Source organism: Aquarana catesbeiana, linkage group LG04, assembly GCF_042186555.1.
Source record: "Aquarana catesbeiana isolate 2022-GZ linkage group LG04, ASM4218655v1, whole genome shotgun sequence".
Classification (NCBI taxonomy): domain Eukaryota; kingdom Metazoa; phylum Chordata; class Amphibia; order Anura; family Ranidae; genus Aquarana; species Aquarana catesbeiana.
The window spans coordinates 484,948,014-484,966,937 of NC_133327.1; the positions used below are offsets into that span (position 1 = coordinate 484,948,014).

An 18,924-nucleotide genomic window follows, 5' to 3' on the forward strand; every position below is an offset into this window, starting at 1 on the left:
GGCTATATGTATGCTTAAGACCAATACATACAAATGTTCCTTGCTACAAACATCACACTCATCATGTTTTAATCAATTGATCAATCGTTTCTATCCATTTAGATTCTTGGGGTCACGGTATACATTGTGCTGGTCTTCCATACGCCCTTGCCCCCTTTTGGGAGTTGACGGCATGATACGGGGGATGTGTTGGTCAATTTCCATCTTTCTTCTGTCCTGTTTGCTTGGCGCAACTATGACGGTCCAGTTTCTCTCATCCTTTGAGCTATGATCTCTCTTGGTCAAAATCATTAACACACGGGGTCAGTTTGTTCAGCCAATTCTATTTGTTATCTAATGATCATGTCTGTGAAGGGTGTTCTGTGTGGAATTCACTGTATTCTGATCAGATTTATGATTTTGTGCATTTTATAATCGTAGATTAAACTTGCATATCTGGAATTTCCCAGCTTATTGTCCCTGAAGAAGACTCTCATTTTGCATGTTGAATGTGTTGGTCTTTTCCTGTCTCCCTGACAGTCAATCTGGGTTATTCCATTCGCTGGTCTCATGCTGTTCTCTCCATCATGTGTTTTTGTTTTTATCATATTTTTGTATTATATAGTCTATGTATTTAATAAATTGGTATTTTTTTAAGTTTATTACTGTTTCTGGTCCGTTTAAAATCCCACTGTAATATATATTACACTGACTGCACTATATACTCTGCAATGTACTATATATACTACATTGATGGAACTATATACTCTCCACTGTATTATACATACACTGACTGCGCTGTATACTCTGAACGTAATTACCGGTATATATACTACACGGACTGCGCTATATACTCTGAACTGTATTATATATACAGTGCCTTGAAAAAGTATTCATACCCCTTGAAATTTTCCACATTTTGTCATGTTAGAAACAAAAGCGTAAATTTATTTTATTGGGATTTTATGTAATAGACCAACACAAAGTGGCACATAATTGTGAAGTGGAAGGAAAATGATAAATGGTTTTCAACATTTTTTACAAATAAATATGTGAGAAGTGTGGTGTGCATTTGTATTCAGCCCCCTTTAATCTGATACCCCTAACTAAAATATAGTGGAACCAATTGCCTTCAGAAGTCACCTACTTAGTAAATAGAGTCCACCTGTGTGTAATTTAATCTCAGTATAAAACAGCTGTTTTGTGAAGCCCTCAGAGGTTTGTTAGAAAACCTTAGTGAACAAACAGTATCATGAAGGCCAAGTAACACACCAGACAGGTCAGGGATAAAGTTGTGAAGAAGTTTAAAGCAAGGTTAGGCTATAAAAATACCCCAAGCTTTGAACATCTCAAGGAGCACTGTTTAATCCATCATCCGAAAATGGAAAGAGTATGGCACAACTGAAAACCTACCAAGACATGGCCATCCACCTAAACTGACAGGCGGGGAAAGGAGAACATTCATCAGAGAAGCAGCCAAAAAGCCCATGGTAACTCTGGAGGAGCTGCAGAGATCTACAGCTTAGGTGGGAGAATCTGTCGACAGGACAACTATTAGTCGCGCACTCCACAAATCTGGCCTTTATGGAAGAGTGGCAAGAAGAAAGCCATTGTTGAAAGAAAGCCATAAGATGTCCCATTTGCAGTTTGCGAGAAGCCATGTAGGGGACAAGCAAACATGTGGAAGAAGATGCTCTGGTCAGATGAGACCAAAATGGAACATTTTGGCGTAAAAGCAAAATGCTATGTGTGGCGGAAAACTAACACTACACATCACCCTGAACACCCATCCCCCTCTGTGAAACATGGTGGGGCCAGCATCATGTTGTGGGGGTGCTTTTCTTCAGCAGGGACAGGGAAGCTGATCAGAGTTGATGGGAAGATGGATGGAGCGAAATGCAGGGCAATCTTAGAAGAAAACCTGTTAGAGTCTGCAAAAGACTTGAGACTGGGGCAGAGGTTCACCTTCCTGCAGGACAATGACGCTAAACATACAGCTAGAGCTACAATGGAATGGTTTAGTTCAAAGCATATTCATGTGTTAGAATGGCCCAGTCAAAGTCCAAACCTAAATCCAATTGAGAATATGTGGCAAGAATTGCTGTTCTCAGACACTCTCCATCCAATCTGACAGAGTTTGAGCTATTTTGCAAAGAAGAAAATGTCACTCTCTAGATGTGCAAAGCTGGTAGAGACATCCCCAAAAAGTCTTGCACCTGTAATTGCAGCGCAAGGTGGTTCTACAAAGTATTGACTCAGGAGGGCTGAATACAAATGCACGCCACACTTTTCACATATTTATTTGTAAAACATTTAGAAAACCATTTATCATTTTCCTTCCACTTCACAATTAAGTCCCGCTTTGTGTTGGTTTATTACATAAAATCTCAACAAAATACATTTACATTTTTGGCTGTAACATGACAATGTGGAAAATTTCAAGGAGTATGAATACTTTTTCAAAGCACTGTACTACACTGACTGCAATATATATATATATATATATATATATATATATATATATAATTGATTACACTTATTTAGTGAGGGGCATCCACTGAGCTCCTGAGCCATGATTGGTCAAAAGCACCCTGCCTTTGGCCAATCATGGCTCTCCCAGCACATTGCGCTGTCATTGGCCAAAGCATACAGGTCATGTGCATGCTTTGGCCAATCAGCAGCTGTTAATGCACTGCATTATGGGGCACTCCGGGGCAGGCAAGCTTCCCGCTAGTGCCCCATTTGTTTGTTCTATGAACAAACGAACACCTGATTTTCGACCATCCAGCCCATCCCTACACGATACAACTGTGCATCATCGTGTGTGCAAACATGGCGTTTGCATGGCTGTACGCTACAGTATGCCCATGTGAACAAAGCCTAACAAAGGAATGACCTTTAATCCTTTACATGATTTAAAACAATTGTATACATGAAAAAATAAAATCAGTTTATATTTAACCCCTTACTGATTTTTATTGAACCCGCCACCCTTTCCTCATCTTCCCTTTTATGTTTCAGCTGATTACCTGTATGTTTCCTTTCTTTTTTTTTTTTTTAAGGCTGGGAAAATGAAAGATTAATTCCTCGATTTAATCGTTAATTTTTTTGATCGATCAAACTTCTTTTGATCGGTACTCACCAATCCGCCGGCTTCCGGGTCTTCAGGGAGTTCCGTTGGAGATCCTGTAACGGACATCAACGTCACTGGACTCCTCTCCCCTTCCCCAAGTGCCTCCGTCTGCTAACTAAGGGAAGGGGGGAGGAGTCCATTCTTTGAGCCTACATCCTCTGGAATGTTCTCATTGCCATCAAGCAATCCACCGCTGGCTCTGGTCTGATGTCAGGATATTGATCCCAGCTTATAGGCTTGCTATCGCTTGCCTTTTGGTAAGCGTCTATTCCTTACAGTGGAGGTTCACTGTCACTGGTGTTTGTTTTATGCACATAAGAATCATTATATCAAGACTCACTTCACTGGATGCCATTTCTGTATAGGACATTTTTTGATAGTATCCCCTTTTAAGTAAGTAGGGATTTACCATCGTATTTCACAATTTATGGACTGTCACAATATGCTTATTCAAAAAAAATTTTTTTTTTCCTTTAGCGCAGTCTCCTTCCTTTTGGTTTACACAAACCACAACCTTAAACCATCAGATGCACCAAAATCATGTGTATATGATATCTGAGAATGAAAGAAAATCAAGCATATGTGATGTAGCTGTTTGATAAGGCAATTGATGGTGGTGCTCTTGTGGGGCCTCTCTAGGCTTGGCTTCACTGGTGGGAAGCAGTGTCATCTTGGAGGTCTCTTGTGTGTCCACCAATCTGTCGAGGAATTTATGTAGATTTGTCGTAGAAGTTTTCGTGGAGTTTGATTGCTCATTGTTTCTCTGCTGTTCCCTCATGTGGGGTGAGGATCGGCAGGGGAAAAGCTCAATTTGTTGCTTGTAAAGCAGTATATAGTGACTGGTTGATCAGGTGCCAAGGAAATGTGTGACTTCACGCTTCCCCTGCAGGCACAGTCACCCCCCATATTAGTTTAAAAAAACAACAAATATTTTCCTACAGTGCCCTCACCTTCCTTTTTCCCAGAAAGCTGGCACCATTTTTGTTCAGGCATTATCCAGGGCCAGCATCTGTTTTAAGCACTAAGGTTCTGGAGTAAAGATTCTGGCAGGGCCAGATTAACACAGGGGCTATTGGAGCTGCAGCTCCAGGCCCCTTACCTTAAGATAGGCCCATTTAACGAAATAAAAAAAAAACAAAAAAAAAAAGGATTGACTTCAAGGGTCATGGCTCGGCGACCAGGGGACACATAGAGCCCATTTTGGGGGGAAGGTAGCTGAATACCTATTTAACCACTGGTCAAAATTTGGGGCTCCTATCATCTATAGTTCTGGAGATAGGGGGCTCCTTGTGCAGCCTGTCAGAAGCTACATACAGAGCAGCCAGTTTAAATACAAGCTGGCACACTCTGTTTGCAGCAGACTGAGAGGATAGGCTCAAAGTGCCTCTCCTCACTTCTTGTCAGAGGAACTGAGCTCATTGGACAGCTTGGAGCCTGCAGAGTTTGACAGGCAGCACCGCCTGTCAAATTAGCCTATTGATTTCCATGGGGCCACTCTGCAACTGCAAGCCAAACTCGCTCGCAGTAGAAGCATAGTCCATGTAAAACTACCATTCAGCAATGTAAAAAAAACAAGGAGGCGGTAGTAGCACCTCATGAACGCCTGTTGGCTGCTGCTATACCACTAATTGAAAATCAATACACCACAGATCACTTTTAAGAGGGCAGTAAGCATTACCGCAAATGTGAAAGAATCATGAAACACATCATCCATTTCACACTTGCCACCTCCCTTCAACTTATATCACAGGTGACCATTTTCCAATCTGCAGATGACAGACCCTACTCCAAAAGATATCACTCCCAATTACTCCCCCGACCCGCTGATTGATATCCCTCCATGACCACCTCACACCCCCCCTGCTGACAGACCTCTCTCCCCAGCCTGTCCCCACACACCCTCTCACCTGCTGACCTGTGGATGGGGGAATCACTCCCGCAGTGTTATTGTGTTCTGCCAGTGGAGAGCCTTCCCAACCCACACAATACAATGATCAGTGTTGCTAACTATAGATGGCAGCGCTGATTGTTTTGGGAAAAACCTGACAGGCTGGTTGTACTCAAGTCGATTAATAGATTGACTTGTGTACAACCAGCTAGGCCATACATAGATCGACTATGGCTGGTCTTTGCTTAATTAGCTTAATTTAAATTCATGTATGGCCCGCTTAACCACTACACAGTCCCTAAACATCCTTCCACAAACCTTTACATTTTTCCTTCCCAGATTCCGTCATCCTCCTCACCTGTATATAGTGCCCACTGTCATACCCTCCACACTCCTCTCCTGTACATACTGCTCACTGTCATACCCTCCCACACTCCTCTCCTGTACATACTGCCCACTGTCATACCCTCCATATTCCTCTCCTATACATACTGCCCACTGTCATACCCTCCACACTCCTCTCCTGTGCATACTGCCCCATAATACCCTTCACACTCCTCTCCTGTACATACTGTCAACTGCCATACGTTCCACACTCCTCTCCTCTACATACTGCCAACTTTCTTTCTCTCCAAACTCCTCTCCTGTACATACTGCCACCATCATACCCTCCATACTCCTCTTCTGTACATACTGCCACCATCATACCCTCCATACTCCTCTCCTGTACATACCACCCCCATCATACCCTCCACACTCCTCTTCTGTACATAGTGCCCACTGTCGTACCCTCCACACTCCTCTCCTGTACATAGTGCCCACTGTTATACCCTCCACATTCCTCTCCCTCACCTGCCAATACTTCCCACTTTTATACCATCCATACTTCTCCCCTATGCCCCTTACCCACAAAAACATTTCTTTAAAATGTTTATATTGAATATCCTCAATGTTACCAGCTCTAGAATGGGCACACTTTTGTTAGTTCAACTAAAGGAAATCTTCTCAGTCCTCATATTTGTTCTGCCCATTGTTAGTACTCATTTAATTTTGTTATTACTTCTTTGATGTATAGAGGAACATAAGGGATATCTGCTACTCTAAATATACCACTAGTAAAAAAAGTGTCCCTGAAAATATTTTTGAAATGTTGGCAACTATGCATTTGGGCACTGCTCAAGGACTACCAGGTCAGTAGGTGGCCCCATGATATTAAAGCGGTAGTAAATTTCGCTAACATTACTGTATTTTTAGAGGCCCTGAGGTAGGTTATGCCATAATGTACTAGTATGCACAGCATATTAGCACATTAGGGTACACTTACCTGTCAGACCGAGCCCTCCAGTGCTGCACTGTGATCAATCTGGTGGGTCCCAGGCGATTTCCATCTTCACCCAGTCTTCCTTCCGGGTTCTGTGCCTTCATTCACTTGCCTTGGCCGGGCTGTGTTGCTGTCACTTCCACGCATGCTCATGCATCTCTCTCCCTCTCCCTCTCATCCTCCCTTTCTCTCTCTCATCCTCTCTCTCTCTCTCTCTCTCTCTCTCTCTCTCTCTCCTCTCTCTCCTCTCTCTCTCTCATCCTTCCTCTCTCTCTCATCCTTCCTCTCTCTCTCATCCTTCCTCTCATCCTCTCTCTCTCTCTCTCTCTCTCTCTCTCTCTCTCATCCTTCCTCTCTCTCTCATCCTTCCTCTCATCCTCTCTCTCTCTCTCTCTCTCTCTCTCTCTCTCTCTCTCTCTCTCTCTCTCTCTCTCTCTCTCTCTCTCTCTCCCCCTCTCTTTAATTTAACTTGCTATAGCAAAAAATTGTTTGCATTTTTAATTATTTTTTATTTTTTTATAAAAAGCCCCACCATAATCTTCAGCACCAGGCCCATGATCTTAATCTAGCCCTGGATTCTGGTGCTCTTATTGCCCTTCTGCATATACACATATGGGTTGATTTACTAAAACCAGAGTGCACAATCAATCACAGGCCTAGGCACAAGGTGTCTTTCAGGACAGCACCTGAGAGATAGTGACTCCTCCCATCGGACCATAGGAAACACCTTCTTCCTCCAGAACTTTAAAGGGAGGCACCTCCCTACCATACCTCAAATTTTGTGTTTCCTCCGGCCCGGAGGGAACATCTTTGGGAGGGGAGTCAAGATCTCTTGGGTGCTCCTGAGAGATGGGGCTTCCTTCTTTTTTCCTCCTCTAGAGACCCACTGTCCTCCCGTGCTATCCAGGCATCAGTGGAAGTAATTGGGCTCCTCCTCCCCCTCCTGGTGCTCGGTGAGAGCCATAGAATCGGTGGCCTGCACAGTCTCAGGAAGCGACGGTGCGCATGCGTCGCCGCCATGTTTTCCGACGGTCGCGCCAGAAGTGACAGAGCAGGTCACCGGATTGGCGAAAACGTAATTTCCGGCGTGGATGCAGGGGGAGGACAGGAGCTGGTGCCTATTTCCGCTTCCGGTCCGGTGCAGAGGCACTATGAGAGTCTGTAAGCGGCATGTAAAGCCACGAGTGGAAAGCTGCATACCTGCCATGGAAGTGTCGGCGTCTGCAGCAGTGGGGACAGGCACAGGCACCATCAAGGCTCAGGTAGGAGGCAGCGGTTAAAGTCTGTCTTTTTCTCTTACCTGTGGTTTTGGTCTCTCTCCTTTTTTCTTAACCCTAGTGGCAAGGGGCCTGTCTGGGCACTAGAGGCTGACTGGTTTCTTCTTAGTGCACCTGTGTGTTGGTCCTTTTTTAAAGCAGAGACTGGGTCTCACTAAAAGGTCCCCTGGGTTTTTTTTTTTTTTTTTCCCCCTTTTGTCTTTTTTCACAGGCTAAAAGCTCTGACCCAAAAAAGAGATGTCCTTCTTGCAGGGCCAAAATGGGAAAAAATTGGAAAGAAGCCCTGTGCAGTGCTTGCATCACTTTCTTAGTTAAGGAGGAATCAGCTTCTGTTTGTGATGACCTGGTTGCCTCTGTAAAGATGGAACTATATGCCATGATTAAAACTTTTCGTGACTCTTTAGTTAATCCAGCTGTTAGTCAACCAGCCACTTCAGAGTCTTCCCAGGGTTCCCTTTCTATACCGGTGGTGGAAGCTCTACCTGAAGACCCTTTAAACAGGGAAGAGCAGTCCCCTGCTCCTTCTGTTAAGGACTCGGAAGAGGAGGCTTTTTCGACCTCAAAAAGCTCAGGAGCAAGACTGAGAGTTTCAGGGGAAACGAAAAAATTGGTCTGCACAAAAAGCGAAAAGTAAAGGCGGAATTCTCTTCCGTCCTCCTACACAGGCCGAGAAATCACAATGACTTGTCCCTGCGGGTGGGCGGGAGACTACGAGAGTTTCTTCCGCAGTGGTCAGGGATAACTTCAAATCAGTTTATTCTGACCACTCTCTCGCAGGGCTACACACTCGAATTTACCAAAAGTCCCCCAAAAAGGTTTCTGATAACAAATACCCCACAAGATCCAGTAAGGGCCCTGGCCATGAAGTCCTCTCTAGAGGAACTGATGCAGCCAGGGTGTAGTAATCTAAGTCCCACTAAAAGAACGTCAGGAGTGGTTCTATTCTCATGTCTTCCTGGTAAAAAAACCAACAATAAGATTTCGATTGATTCTCAATCTAAAGCCTCTAAACAAATCCATCAAATACAGAAAGTTCAAGATAGACTTAATTTTCTCAGTCAGAAATCTACTGACTCCATGTTGTTTCACAGCGTCAATAGATTTAAAGGATGCATATCTGCATATTCCGATCTCACCCCAGTCCCATAACTATCTCAGGTTGGCGGTAAGGATGGAAGGCATGATTCATCATCTACAGTTCAGGGCCTTACCCTTTGGTCTGTCATCCTCACCACGAATTTTCACCAAAGTGATTGCAGAAGCCTTAGCTCCACTTCGTCTTCAGGGAATCAGTTATTCCTTATTTAGACGATCTGCTATTTCTCACCCCCTCGAGGGAGGAATTGCAGAGCAATTTAGGCAGAGCACGCAGCTATTTGGAGTCTCTGGGGTGGATTTTAAACCTTCCAGAAGTCTTTCAGGACAGCAACATCCCGCCCTATTGTACAGTATTTGATATATTATCCTGTGACTAACGTATGTGTTTGTGTTCCAGCCGGGGCCGGAGGTTGTCTTCTACAACTGAGGTATGGTAGGGAGGTACCTTTAAAGTTCTGGAGGAAGAAGGTGTTTCCTATGGTCCCGTGGGAGTAGTCACTAGCTCTCAGGTGCTGTCCTGAAAGACTTCTGGAAAACAAGTTACCGGTAAGTCTAATTTGTTTTCTTTTTTTCTACTCTTGATGGCTTGTCTAAACAGTGATGCTGCTAACTACTTATGTTTTTTGCAACTTTTTTTACTTAAAAAAAGTAAATGTTCTCACCTAATTTTTTGACATCATCATCAGTCATGTTCCACCTTTTAAATGCAAGGTTTGACAAGCTTGGAATTCCTTTAAGCTGACACATCAGTTTATCCAGGCAGCCTTTTATATTTGAACCTCCAGGTAACTTTAGTGTTGTTAATGCTGGCAGCTGGGTCAAGGCAATTCCTAAGAGGAAAGAAAGTATGACAAAATAAATAAATCTAAAAATGGCAATTATATTTTCTATGCAGCTTTATAGTAACCTAAAACGTGACAAAATATATTTATTATAGTTACATCGTTGGGTTAAAGAAAGACATGTCTATTGACAAAAAAAAATAAAACAAAAAAGAACAAACCCACAATTAATAGAAAGGAGGGCAGAAAAATTCTTAGAAAGCATGGTCCAATTTGCTCCAAAGGCAAAAATCCTTCATGTTCCCCTAAGGCATTAATGTACACACAGCACCCCATATTGACAGAAAAACACAGAATTGTTGACATTTTTGGAGATTTATTAAAAAAAAAAACTGAAATATCACATGGTCCTAAGTATTCAGACCCTTTGCCGTGACACTATATTTAACTCAGGTGCTGTCCATTTCTTCTGATCATCCTTGAGATGGTTCTACACCTTCATTTGAGTCCATCTGTGTTTGATTATACTGATTGGACTTGATTAGGAAAGCCAAACACCTGTCTATAGAAGACCTTACAGCTCACAGTGCATGTCAAAGCAAATGAGAATCATGAGGTCAAAGGAACTGCCTGAAGAGCTCAGAGACAGAATTGTGGCAAGGCACAGATCTGGCCAAGGTTACAAAAAAATTCTGCTGCATTTAAGATTCCTAAGAGCACAGTGGCCTCCATAATCCTTAAGTGGAAGACGTTTGGGATGACCAGAACCCTTCCTAGAGCTGGCCGTCCGGCCAAACTGAGCTATCGGGGGAGAAGAGCCTTGGTGAGAGAGGTAAAGAAGAACCCAAAGGTCACTGTGGCTGAGCTCCAGAGATGCAGTCGGGAGATGGGAAAAAGTTGTAGAAAGTCAACCATCACTGCAGCCCTCCACCAGTCGGGGCTTTATGGCAGAGTGGCCCGACTGAAGCCTCTCCTCAGTGCAAGACACATGACAGCCCGCATGGAGTTTGCTAAAAAAAACACCTGAAGGACTCCAAGATGGTGAGAAATAAGATTCTCTGGTCTGATGAGACCAAGATATAACTTTTTTGCCTTAATTCTAAGTGGTATGTGTGGAGAAAACCAGGCACTTCTCATCACCTGTCCAATATAGTCCCAACCGTGAAGTATGGTGGTGGCAGCATCATGCTGTGGGGGTGTTTTTCAGCTGCAGGGACAGGACGACTGGTTGCAATCAAGGGAAAGATGAATGCGGCCAAGTACAGTGATATCCTGGATGAAAACCTTCTCCAGAGTGCTCAGGACCTCAGACTGGGCCGAAGGTTTACCTTCCAACAAGGCAATGACCCTAAGCACACAGCTAAAATAACGAAGGAGTGGCTTCACAACAACTCCGTGACTGTTCTTGAATGGCCCAGCCAGAGCCCTGACTTAAACCCAATTGAGCATCTCTGGAGAGACCTAAAATGGCTGTCCACCAACGTTTACCATCCAATCTGACAGAACTGGAGAGGATCTGCAAGGAGGAATGGCAGAGGATCCCTAAATCCAGGTGTGAACAACTTGTTGCATCTTTCCCAAAAAGACTCAAGGCTGTATTAGATCAAAAGGGTGCTTCAGCTAAATACTGAGCAAAGGGTCTGAATACTTAAAACCATGTGATATTTTCTTTTTTAACAAATCTGCAAAAAATGTCAACAATTCTGTGTTTTTCTGTCAATATGGGGGGTCTGAATACTTTCCGTCCCCTATGTGTGTGTGTGTGTGTGTATATATGTGTATATATATATATATATATATATATATATATATATATATATATATATATTTTTTTTTTTTTTTAATATATTATTATTGCATTTAGAAATACATCCAGCCTTTTCTCTATTGTCCATTGAAGGACACAGTTTTATGGATAAAAAAGCAGGGGTTATACTGCCACATACAGTAGAAATGGACATTTAGAAAACTGACTAACCCCCTTGAGGCTATAACCCCCTCCGTCACCTGCCTCACCCCCCTCACCCCTTCTCAGTTACACTTGGTGTCCTCATGAGATGGGATGTCTCTTCCTCTCTGCTTTTTTTTTTCTCTTGAACTGGAAGACGTCCTCTATTATAATAGTTACTGGTAGATTCGTGACAAATATTGAAAAGTCTCTTCCAGTTAGCCACCAAACCCAGGTTTTCCCAGTTCATTTAGTATGCCCCCACTATTCTGGTCAGGCCAGGATATATGGGGATCTTTTGTAGCATTGCTGGCACCAGAGTTGCAAAAAGTTATTACTGATTAACTCACTTTTCAGGAATCTTCCAGGACGGCTTATGGATAGAGGCCCCTCCCGCCTAACACCAGAACCACATGATCCACATTTATAAAAAAGGCTGCCCTACTGACAGTTTTCAGTATTAGGGATGAGCCAAACACCCCCGGTTCGGTTTGCGGCAGAACATGCGAACAGACCAAAAATTTGTGCGAACACACGAACCCCGTTGAAGTCTATGGGACTCGAACGTGAAAAATCAAAAGTACCAATTTTAAAGGCTAATATGCAAGTTATTGTCCTATAAAGTGTTTGGGGCCCGGGTCTTGCTCCAGGGGACATGTATCAATGCAAAAAAAGTTTTAAAAACGGACGTTTTTTTGGAAGCAGTTGGGCCTTAGGTGTTGGTGGTTCCAGAACACTGTAAGCCCTCACAGTTACTCTTGGTGGGCGCTGGAACGGGCCCTGCTGCAAAATATTATATCAAGAATTGTAATTACATGCCCCTGTTAAACAGGGGCAGAAAAATTGGGTCTTAGGCAGTGGTGGTGGTGGCACAACACTGTAACCCCTCACAGATACTCTTGTTGGGTGCAGGAACGGGCCCTGCTGTGAAATATTAGATCAAAAATTGTAATTACAATACAGTGCAGCCATAGTGCAGTTGCTACTACTTTTCTGGTGGTGTACACAGTACACAATACAGTGTAGTGCAGTGTTACAAAACAAAATATACATCATGTCCACAAGGCCACCAAGGAAAGGCAGACACTCACAGCAGGCCACTAAAAGAGGGCAAGCAGGCTCTGTGTCTACAGTCAACATTGCTGGTCATGGACATGGTGCATCCTTTGCCGGTGGCTGTGGGGCACACTTGTCCTTTTTTTTTTTTTTTTTTTTCTGCTGCTGGCCATGTTATTGAGCCAGAACATGCAGAAGAGTTGGTGGAGTGAATAACAAAGCTGTCCACATCCTCCTTATCCTCTGTCACCCAGGATCAGAGTAGTTTTCCTTCCTATGCAGCTGCCAAAGCAGCCTATTCCACCGGCTCCTTGTCCACAGTCACTCCTTCAATAGCCCAACCATCATGCACGAAGGAGTCCCCCGAACTATTCGACCACAGTGTCGGGGACATGCTGCTGGAAGATGAGCAGCGATTTGAAGGCTCCAATGTTGGTTCCCAGGTATAGGAAGGGAGTAATGTGAGCCTAGAGAGAGGGGGTGCCCAAGAAGGCCAAGAAACTGGCAGTCATGTTCCCCCAGTTGCAGCATAGTGCCAGGTTTGCTCCAGTGACGAGGAGGGAGGGGATGATGAGGTCACTGACTCTACTTGGGTGCCTGATAGAATAGAAAAGGAGGCACAACTCCAATAAGGCAGGATGTCCTCTAGGGGGCAGCTTAAGGGCAGCCACCCTACTGCATCACACAGCAGAGCTCCGCAGGTGCAGGGCGCTGCTAACTCCCCGCTGATTTTGAACAGTTCCTTGGTGTGGGCCTTTTTGGACACCTGTGCAGCAGATCGCACCGTTGCTGTTTACATACCTATGTCTGAAGTGGATCTAGCGTGGCCACAACAGCAGCCGCTTGGGCACCACATGCTTGACCAGACATATGACGACCTCCCATGCAGTCTTTTTCCCGTATACTATATTTGAGATTTAATATCTCTCAGATATGATTTGGGTTAAATGAGAGTTCTTTGACCATGAGTGAAAGCTTTAACACAATAACAACATTTATTGGTGAGTAGTTGAAAGTCTATCTAATACACAACCATCTATCTATAGTCTACAGCAAGGAAGAAAATATTAGGTTAAAATAAGAGAATTACATAAAGTAATACAGGGCATATTCCTGAAAACATTAATCTGCAAACATATTTAGTTACTTACAAGTAAAATGCAGACCTTTCCCATAATTACCCTTTGCACCAAGGTTCCATCCATTCTGATGGTTGCTCTCCCATAAAAGTGTGTGTTTCCCTCCCATCTAGTCTGTGTATATCATTATATGCTGATGCCTTATTGGTTGGCATAGTGTGGCTCTGATTGGTGAGCTTCCCTATTCCTGGTTAAGGACTGGCTACATCTCCAATCCCTATACTTTGCATAAGTCAGCCCCCTTTAATGCAAATCCTTGTGATTATTCTGAGCAGGAGCTTAACTTGAATTTTCCTGGAAAATTAAGTATTGATTACGAGTTGGTCTCTCTTCATTGCATATCCCAGCATGGGATCCTTTGAAGTGAGTATGTGTAAAACAATGAGGTTTGGATCCCATTGTTTGTATACACAAGCCTAGGCACCGACTTGTCTGGTCTACCAGAGATTTCGGTGAAGATAGTATGTTCTGCCCTACATAGCTACAAGCTAAATTAAATATATTCATTAAATATAAATAAATTAAATAGAAATTAAATATATTCATAATTACAATATCCTACGGCATCAGAACTTCAAAAGGCACACAAAGAAAAATGCATACTTCTCCTTGCTCCTCATCTGGGATCTCCAACCCTACTCCAGTCCTCTGGAAAACCTGCACTGAGAGGAATGAAGGTCTAGCAATAGGTGTCCCAAGTACTTGCAGCCAACCTGCTAGCAGTACACCGCCATCTGATTTTAGCAGGGAAATTTCCCTACCCCAGTTGATAAACATTAAAAAAAAAAATTGGTCCCAGCCATCCACATGCTCAACTTCTGAATGCTAGCTTGAATGCCAGCTTGGCCAAATTGCTAGCATTGCAACTACTTCCTTTTCAGCTGGTAGCCTCTGCCCCCTTTCGTGAATTTGTGGAATGTGTTGTACCTCAGTTGCAGGTACCAAAACTCACTTTCATTTCACAGAAGGCCATTCCAGCTCTCTACTGGCATGTGGAAGGCAATGTTTTTGTCTTATTGGACAGGGCTGTCAGCAGTAAGGTGTATATTTCCGCAGACTCATAGTCCAGCAGGCATGGGCAGGGATTTTACCTTTTCCTCATGGCGCACTGGGTAACTCTGCTGGCAGCTGGGAAGGATGCAGGACAGGGTTTAGTATTGTTGGAGCTTGTTACGCCACTACGCCTCTAAAATGCTAGCGGTGATTCTGCCACACCTCTCTCCTCCACCCCCTCCTCTTCTTCTTCCTCTATGGCCTCTTCTGCATATTTGTTCTCTGAACCAGCGGTGCTCTGTAAGTGTTCAAGGGGCTACGCAAGCACTCAGGCCAAAAGATGCCATGCGGTGCATGAGTTACGTAGTAGGTGAGGATGAAAAAAGACACCAAGTCCATCAAGTCCGACCTATGTGTGTGATTATATGTCAGTATTACATTGTATATATGTTGTGGTCATTCAGGTGCTTATCTAATATTTTCTTGAAACTATCGATGCCCCCCACTTAGAGTGACCATCGCCTGTGGAAGGGAATTCCACATCCTTGCCTCTCTTACAGTAAAGAACCCTCTACGTAGTTTAAGGCTAAACCACTGCTTAGGGGACAGGAGCCACACTGGGGCAGAGATTCTGTCAGCTCTGCAGGGGCAGGCTCAGAGGTGGTTGACGCCACACCAGCTTTAGCCAGGAATGGTTGTATGCGACAATGGCACTAACCTTCTCTCGGCCCTCCGACAGGGACACTTGACCCACATTCCATGTTTGGTGGTGCAGCGGTTCTTGAGCAGGTACCCATACTTACAAGATCTCCTGAGGCAGGCCAGAAAAGTCTGTGGTCATTTCCAACAGTCATACAATGCCAGTGCTCGGCTGGCTGACATTGAAAAGGAATGCAACCTGCCCACCAACCGCCTCATTTGTGACATGTCCACCAGTTGGAAGTCAATGTTGGCAATGCTGCAGCGGCTGTAGAAGCAGCAGAGGGCCATCAATGAGTACCTGTGTGAGCATGGCACCAGGACAGGGTCAGGGGAGCTTGGCTTCTTTTTGCCACGCCAGTGGCTACTGATCAAGGATGCATGCACTGTCCTGTCACCATTTGATGAGGCCACGAGGATGGTGAGCACACTGAACAGCAACAATGCATGCATCAGTGATACTGTCCCTCTTGTCTTCCTGTTAGAGCACACGCTTCATGGAATAATGGACAGGGCACTTGAGGCAGAACAGTGTGAGGAAGAGGAGGACTTCCTTACCTCTCAAGGCCCCCTTTACCCAGATATTATTCCTGCAGGCACGCCAAACACAGAAAGAGGAGGAGGATTGTGTCAGCATGGACGTGGAGGGTAACACTCAGCAGCAGTCTTCAAGGGATGGTTTTCAGTCCCCAGAAACCCAAGGAGTTGTATGTGGCTGGGAGGAGGTTGTTAAGGATCATGTGATCCTTAGTGACCCAGAGGACTCAGAATTGAATGCCTCTGGAAACTTTCGCAGGCTTTGCAGAATCAGGGAGGCCATGCAGCGTAAGGACTCTAGGAATCGTGGTATCAAAGAGAAGGAATCATTACTGGCTGGCAACCCTTCTTGATCCACGTTAGAAGGGTAGGGTTGCAAAACTCATCCTGCCTTCGCAGAGGGAGCAGAGGATGAAACATCTTCAGGAGGCCTTGAAGAAAGGTTTGTGCAATGCATTTACAGACCCTGTGAGGTTACAATTTCCTGGTGCTGGACAATGTGTTGCTGTCATCTGTCAGGTCACCTGAGGCCAGGTGACAGATGCACACCGTTGGGGTCAGGAGTGTACCGCAAAGTTAGTTGACCCTACGTCTGACTGCTGCGGATGGCAAGTCTAGGTGGTTAAGGAAGGCAGGTCTGCTGGAACGCCAACACAGATCCCAAAGAGGCTAGAGCGTAAGATTCCCCAGGGCGCGGAGTCTAAGAGCCAGCAGGTGTTCACCAGAGCCTCTAGTGGTGAGGATGGACTGGGCTGCAACTGGCTCCAGGTCGCGACCCCCAGGGTCTCCCAGCTCATGCACACTGTAGGCTACAGGAGGACAGATATAGTAAGGGAATAAGCCAAAGGTCGGGGTGACTAGCATTAGCAGACAAGGATAAACATAGAACACGCCAAAGGTCAGGGTCACAAGCAGGCAGGGATAGTCGAGAACAAGCCAAGATTGGTAACTGGAATCAGACGTAGAAGACACAGCAAGATGAAAATGGAAGCTAAACATGCAAAGGTTGATCAGCAAGGCAGGCTTGCAGTGCACAGGTTAATATAGAGTTCCCTGATAGGGGCTGGGGTGGAGTCATGCTTTGAGGAGAGATTATTTAAGTAGCCAGGTGAGAGTGGTTGGCCTCTAAATGTGAACACATGGAGGAGAGGTAAGCTGACAGACAAAGATTACTGCATAACCATGACAGCTTCGTTCAGTCAGAGGAAGAGCAGTGGAGAAGGTGGCCGGCTGACCGATGCCTTTAGACAATTTTTCAGTCCTCTGCACCAAATTTTTGATGCAATACTTTGCAGCAGGGCTCATTCCTACGCTCCAACTAGAGTATCTGTGAGGGGTTGTAGTGTTGTGGCACCAGTGCCTAAGGCCCAATTTTTCTATCCCTGTTTAACAGGGGTGTGTAATTACAATTTCTGATTTAATATTTCATAGCAGGGTCCATTCCTGCGCCCAACAAGAGTATCTGTGAGGGGTTACAGAGTTGTGGCACCACCAAAGGCCCAATTTTTCTCCCCCTGTCCCAGCAGCAAAAAAAAAGATGCACCATGTCCATGACCAGCACTGTGGACTGTAGACACAGACACACTGCTTGCCCTCTTTTAGTGGCCTGTGAGCGTCTGGCGTCTCCTTGGTAGCCTTCCTGACATGATGGGAATTTTGTTTTGCAACACCACACTACACTGTATTGTGTACTGAGTACACCACCAGAAAAGTAGTTGAAACTGCACTATGGGTGCACAGTATTTTATACACCACCAGACGTCTAATAGCAACTATGGGTGCACTGTATGTACTGTGTACAGCACCAGAAAAGTAGTAGCAACTGCACTAGGGCTGCACGGTACTGTGTACACCTGAAGTATATATGTGTGTATATATGTATATGTATATGTATATATATATATATATATATATATATATATATATATATCTCTCCAAGTAGTAGCTACTGCTCTGGTAGAATGAGGTTTTATTCTAGAGAGTCAGAGAAGATGCCTGATATGCCTCACAGATTGCTGTCTTCCATCTGGCAATGGTATTACAATTTCTTCTGTTCTATGAAAATTGCTTGCTACTTTTGGAAAAAAAATCCAGGGTCCAAGGACAAGATGATTTTGTATTAAGAAATAATAATGTTTCAGCGACCGAGAGCACATGAAATTCACTGACTCTTCTAGCCCACACCAACGCCACCAGGAGTACTGGTTTTTAGCGTTAAGAGTCTAATGGAACAGGTCTCTAAAGGCTCAAAAGGTTCTCTGTAAAAACTTTGAAGGACTGTAGCCAAGTCCCAGGAAGGAAACTTAGAGGTGACTGGGGTGTGTTTTTGCCCAAGGGCAGTTAATAATCTCTTGATTAAAGGTTCCTCAGCTATTTTAAAACTCAAAAAATTTGACAGGGCCGCCACTTGGACTTTTGAGTGTGCTGAGGTCTAACCCCCGTCTGCTCCCTCTTGCAAGAAGTCTAGTACTGCCGGAATCATAGTACCTTCTATCTTCACATTAAGCGCCAGTCACAGAACTTCTTCCAGATCTTATTGTAGATTGAGTTGGTGGAAGGTTTTCTGCTGGTGAGTATGGTGCCTATAACTTTCCTTGACAGACCCTTCCGAACTAGTATATCCCTTTCAGAAGCCAGGCCGTCAGACAGTTGGCGGGATGAAGTTGGTGGGATGAAACGCTGCTCCCCCGTAGATGAGGTCTAGTGTGCAGAATAGATTCCATGGCTTTGGTATGCTGAGCTTCAGCAACTTCATGAACCAAGCCTTCTTTGGCCAGTAGAGTGCTATTAAGATAACTTTTGTTTACAAAAAATGAGTCATCTTGATTTTTGGGATAAGGGCAAATGGAGGAAAGGTGTACTCGAGTCCTGGCCCCATGACTGAAATTTTATTTTCCACTTTTCTGTCCCTCCTTGTGGCAAATGGGTCTATTTGGGGATTCCCCCATCTTGATGTAATCTGTTCAAATATGGTCTGGTTTAGACACCATTCTGTTCCGTGCAATAGTTCCCTGCTTAGAAAATCTGCTAGATTCAAGTGAACTGCTGATAAGGACACTAGATTTTTCTGTCCA

The 18,924-nt window shown here is 44.4% G+C and overlaps 1 protein-coding gene across 2 annotated transcripts in view; it reads right to left on the reverse strand.

The window, feature by feature from the left end:
• The window catches only part of NLRC4 (NLR family CARD domain containing 4), a 630,421-nt gene that overhangs the window by 84,411 nt on the left and 527,086 nt on the right, over positions 1-18,924 (reverse strand). For both annotated transcript variants that reach the window (XM_073627642.1, XM_073627641.1), the window contains one exon: positions 9,359-9,526. In XM_073627642.1, the coding sequence (XP_073483743.1) occupies positions 9,359-9,526 (168 nt within the window). The remainder of the gene's footprint in view (positions 1-9,358; positions 9,527-18,924) is intronic.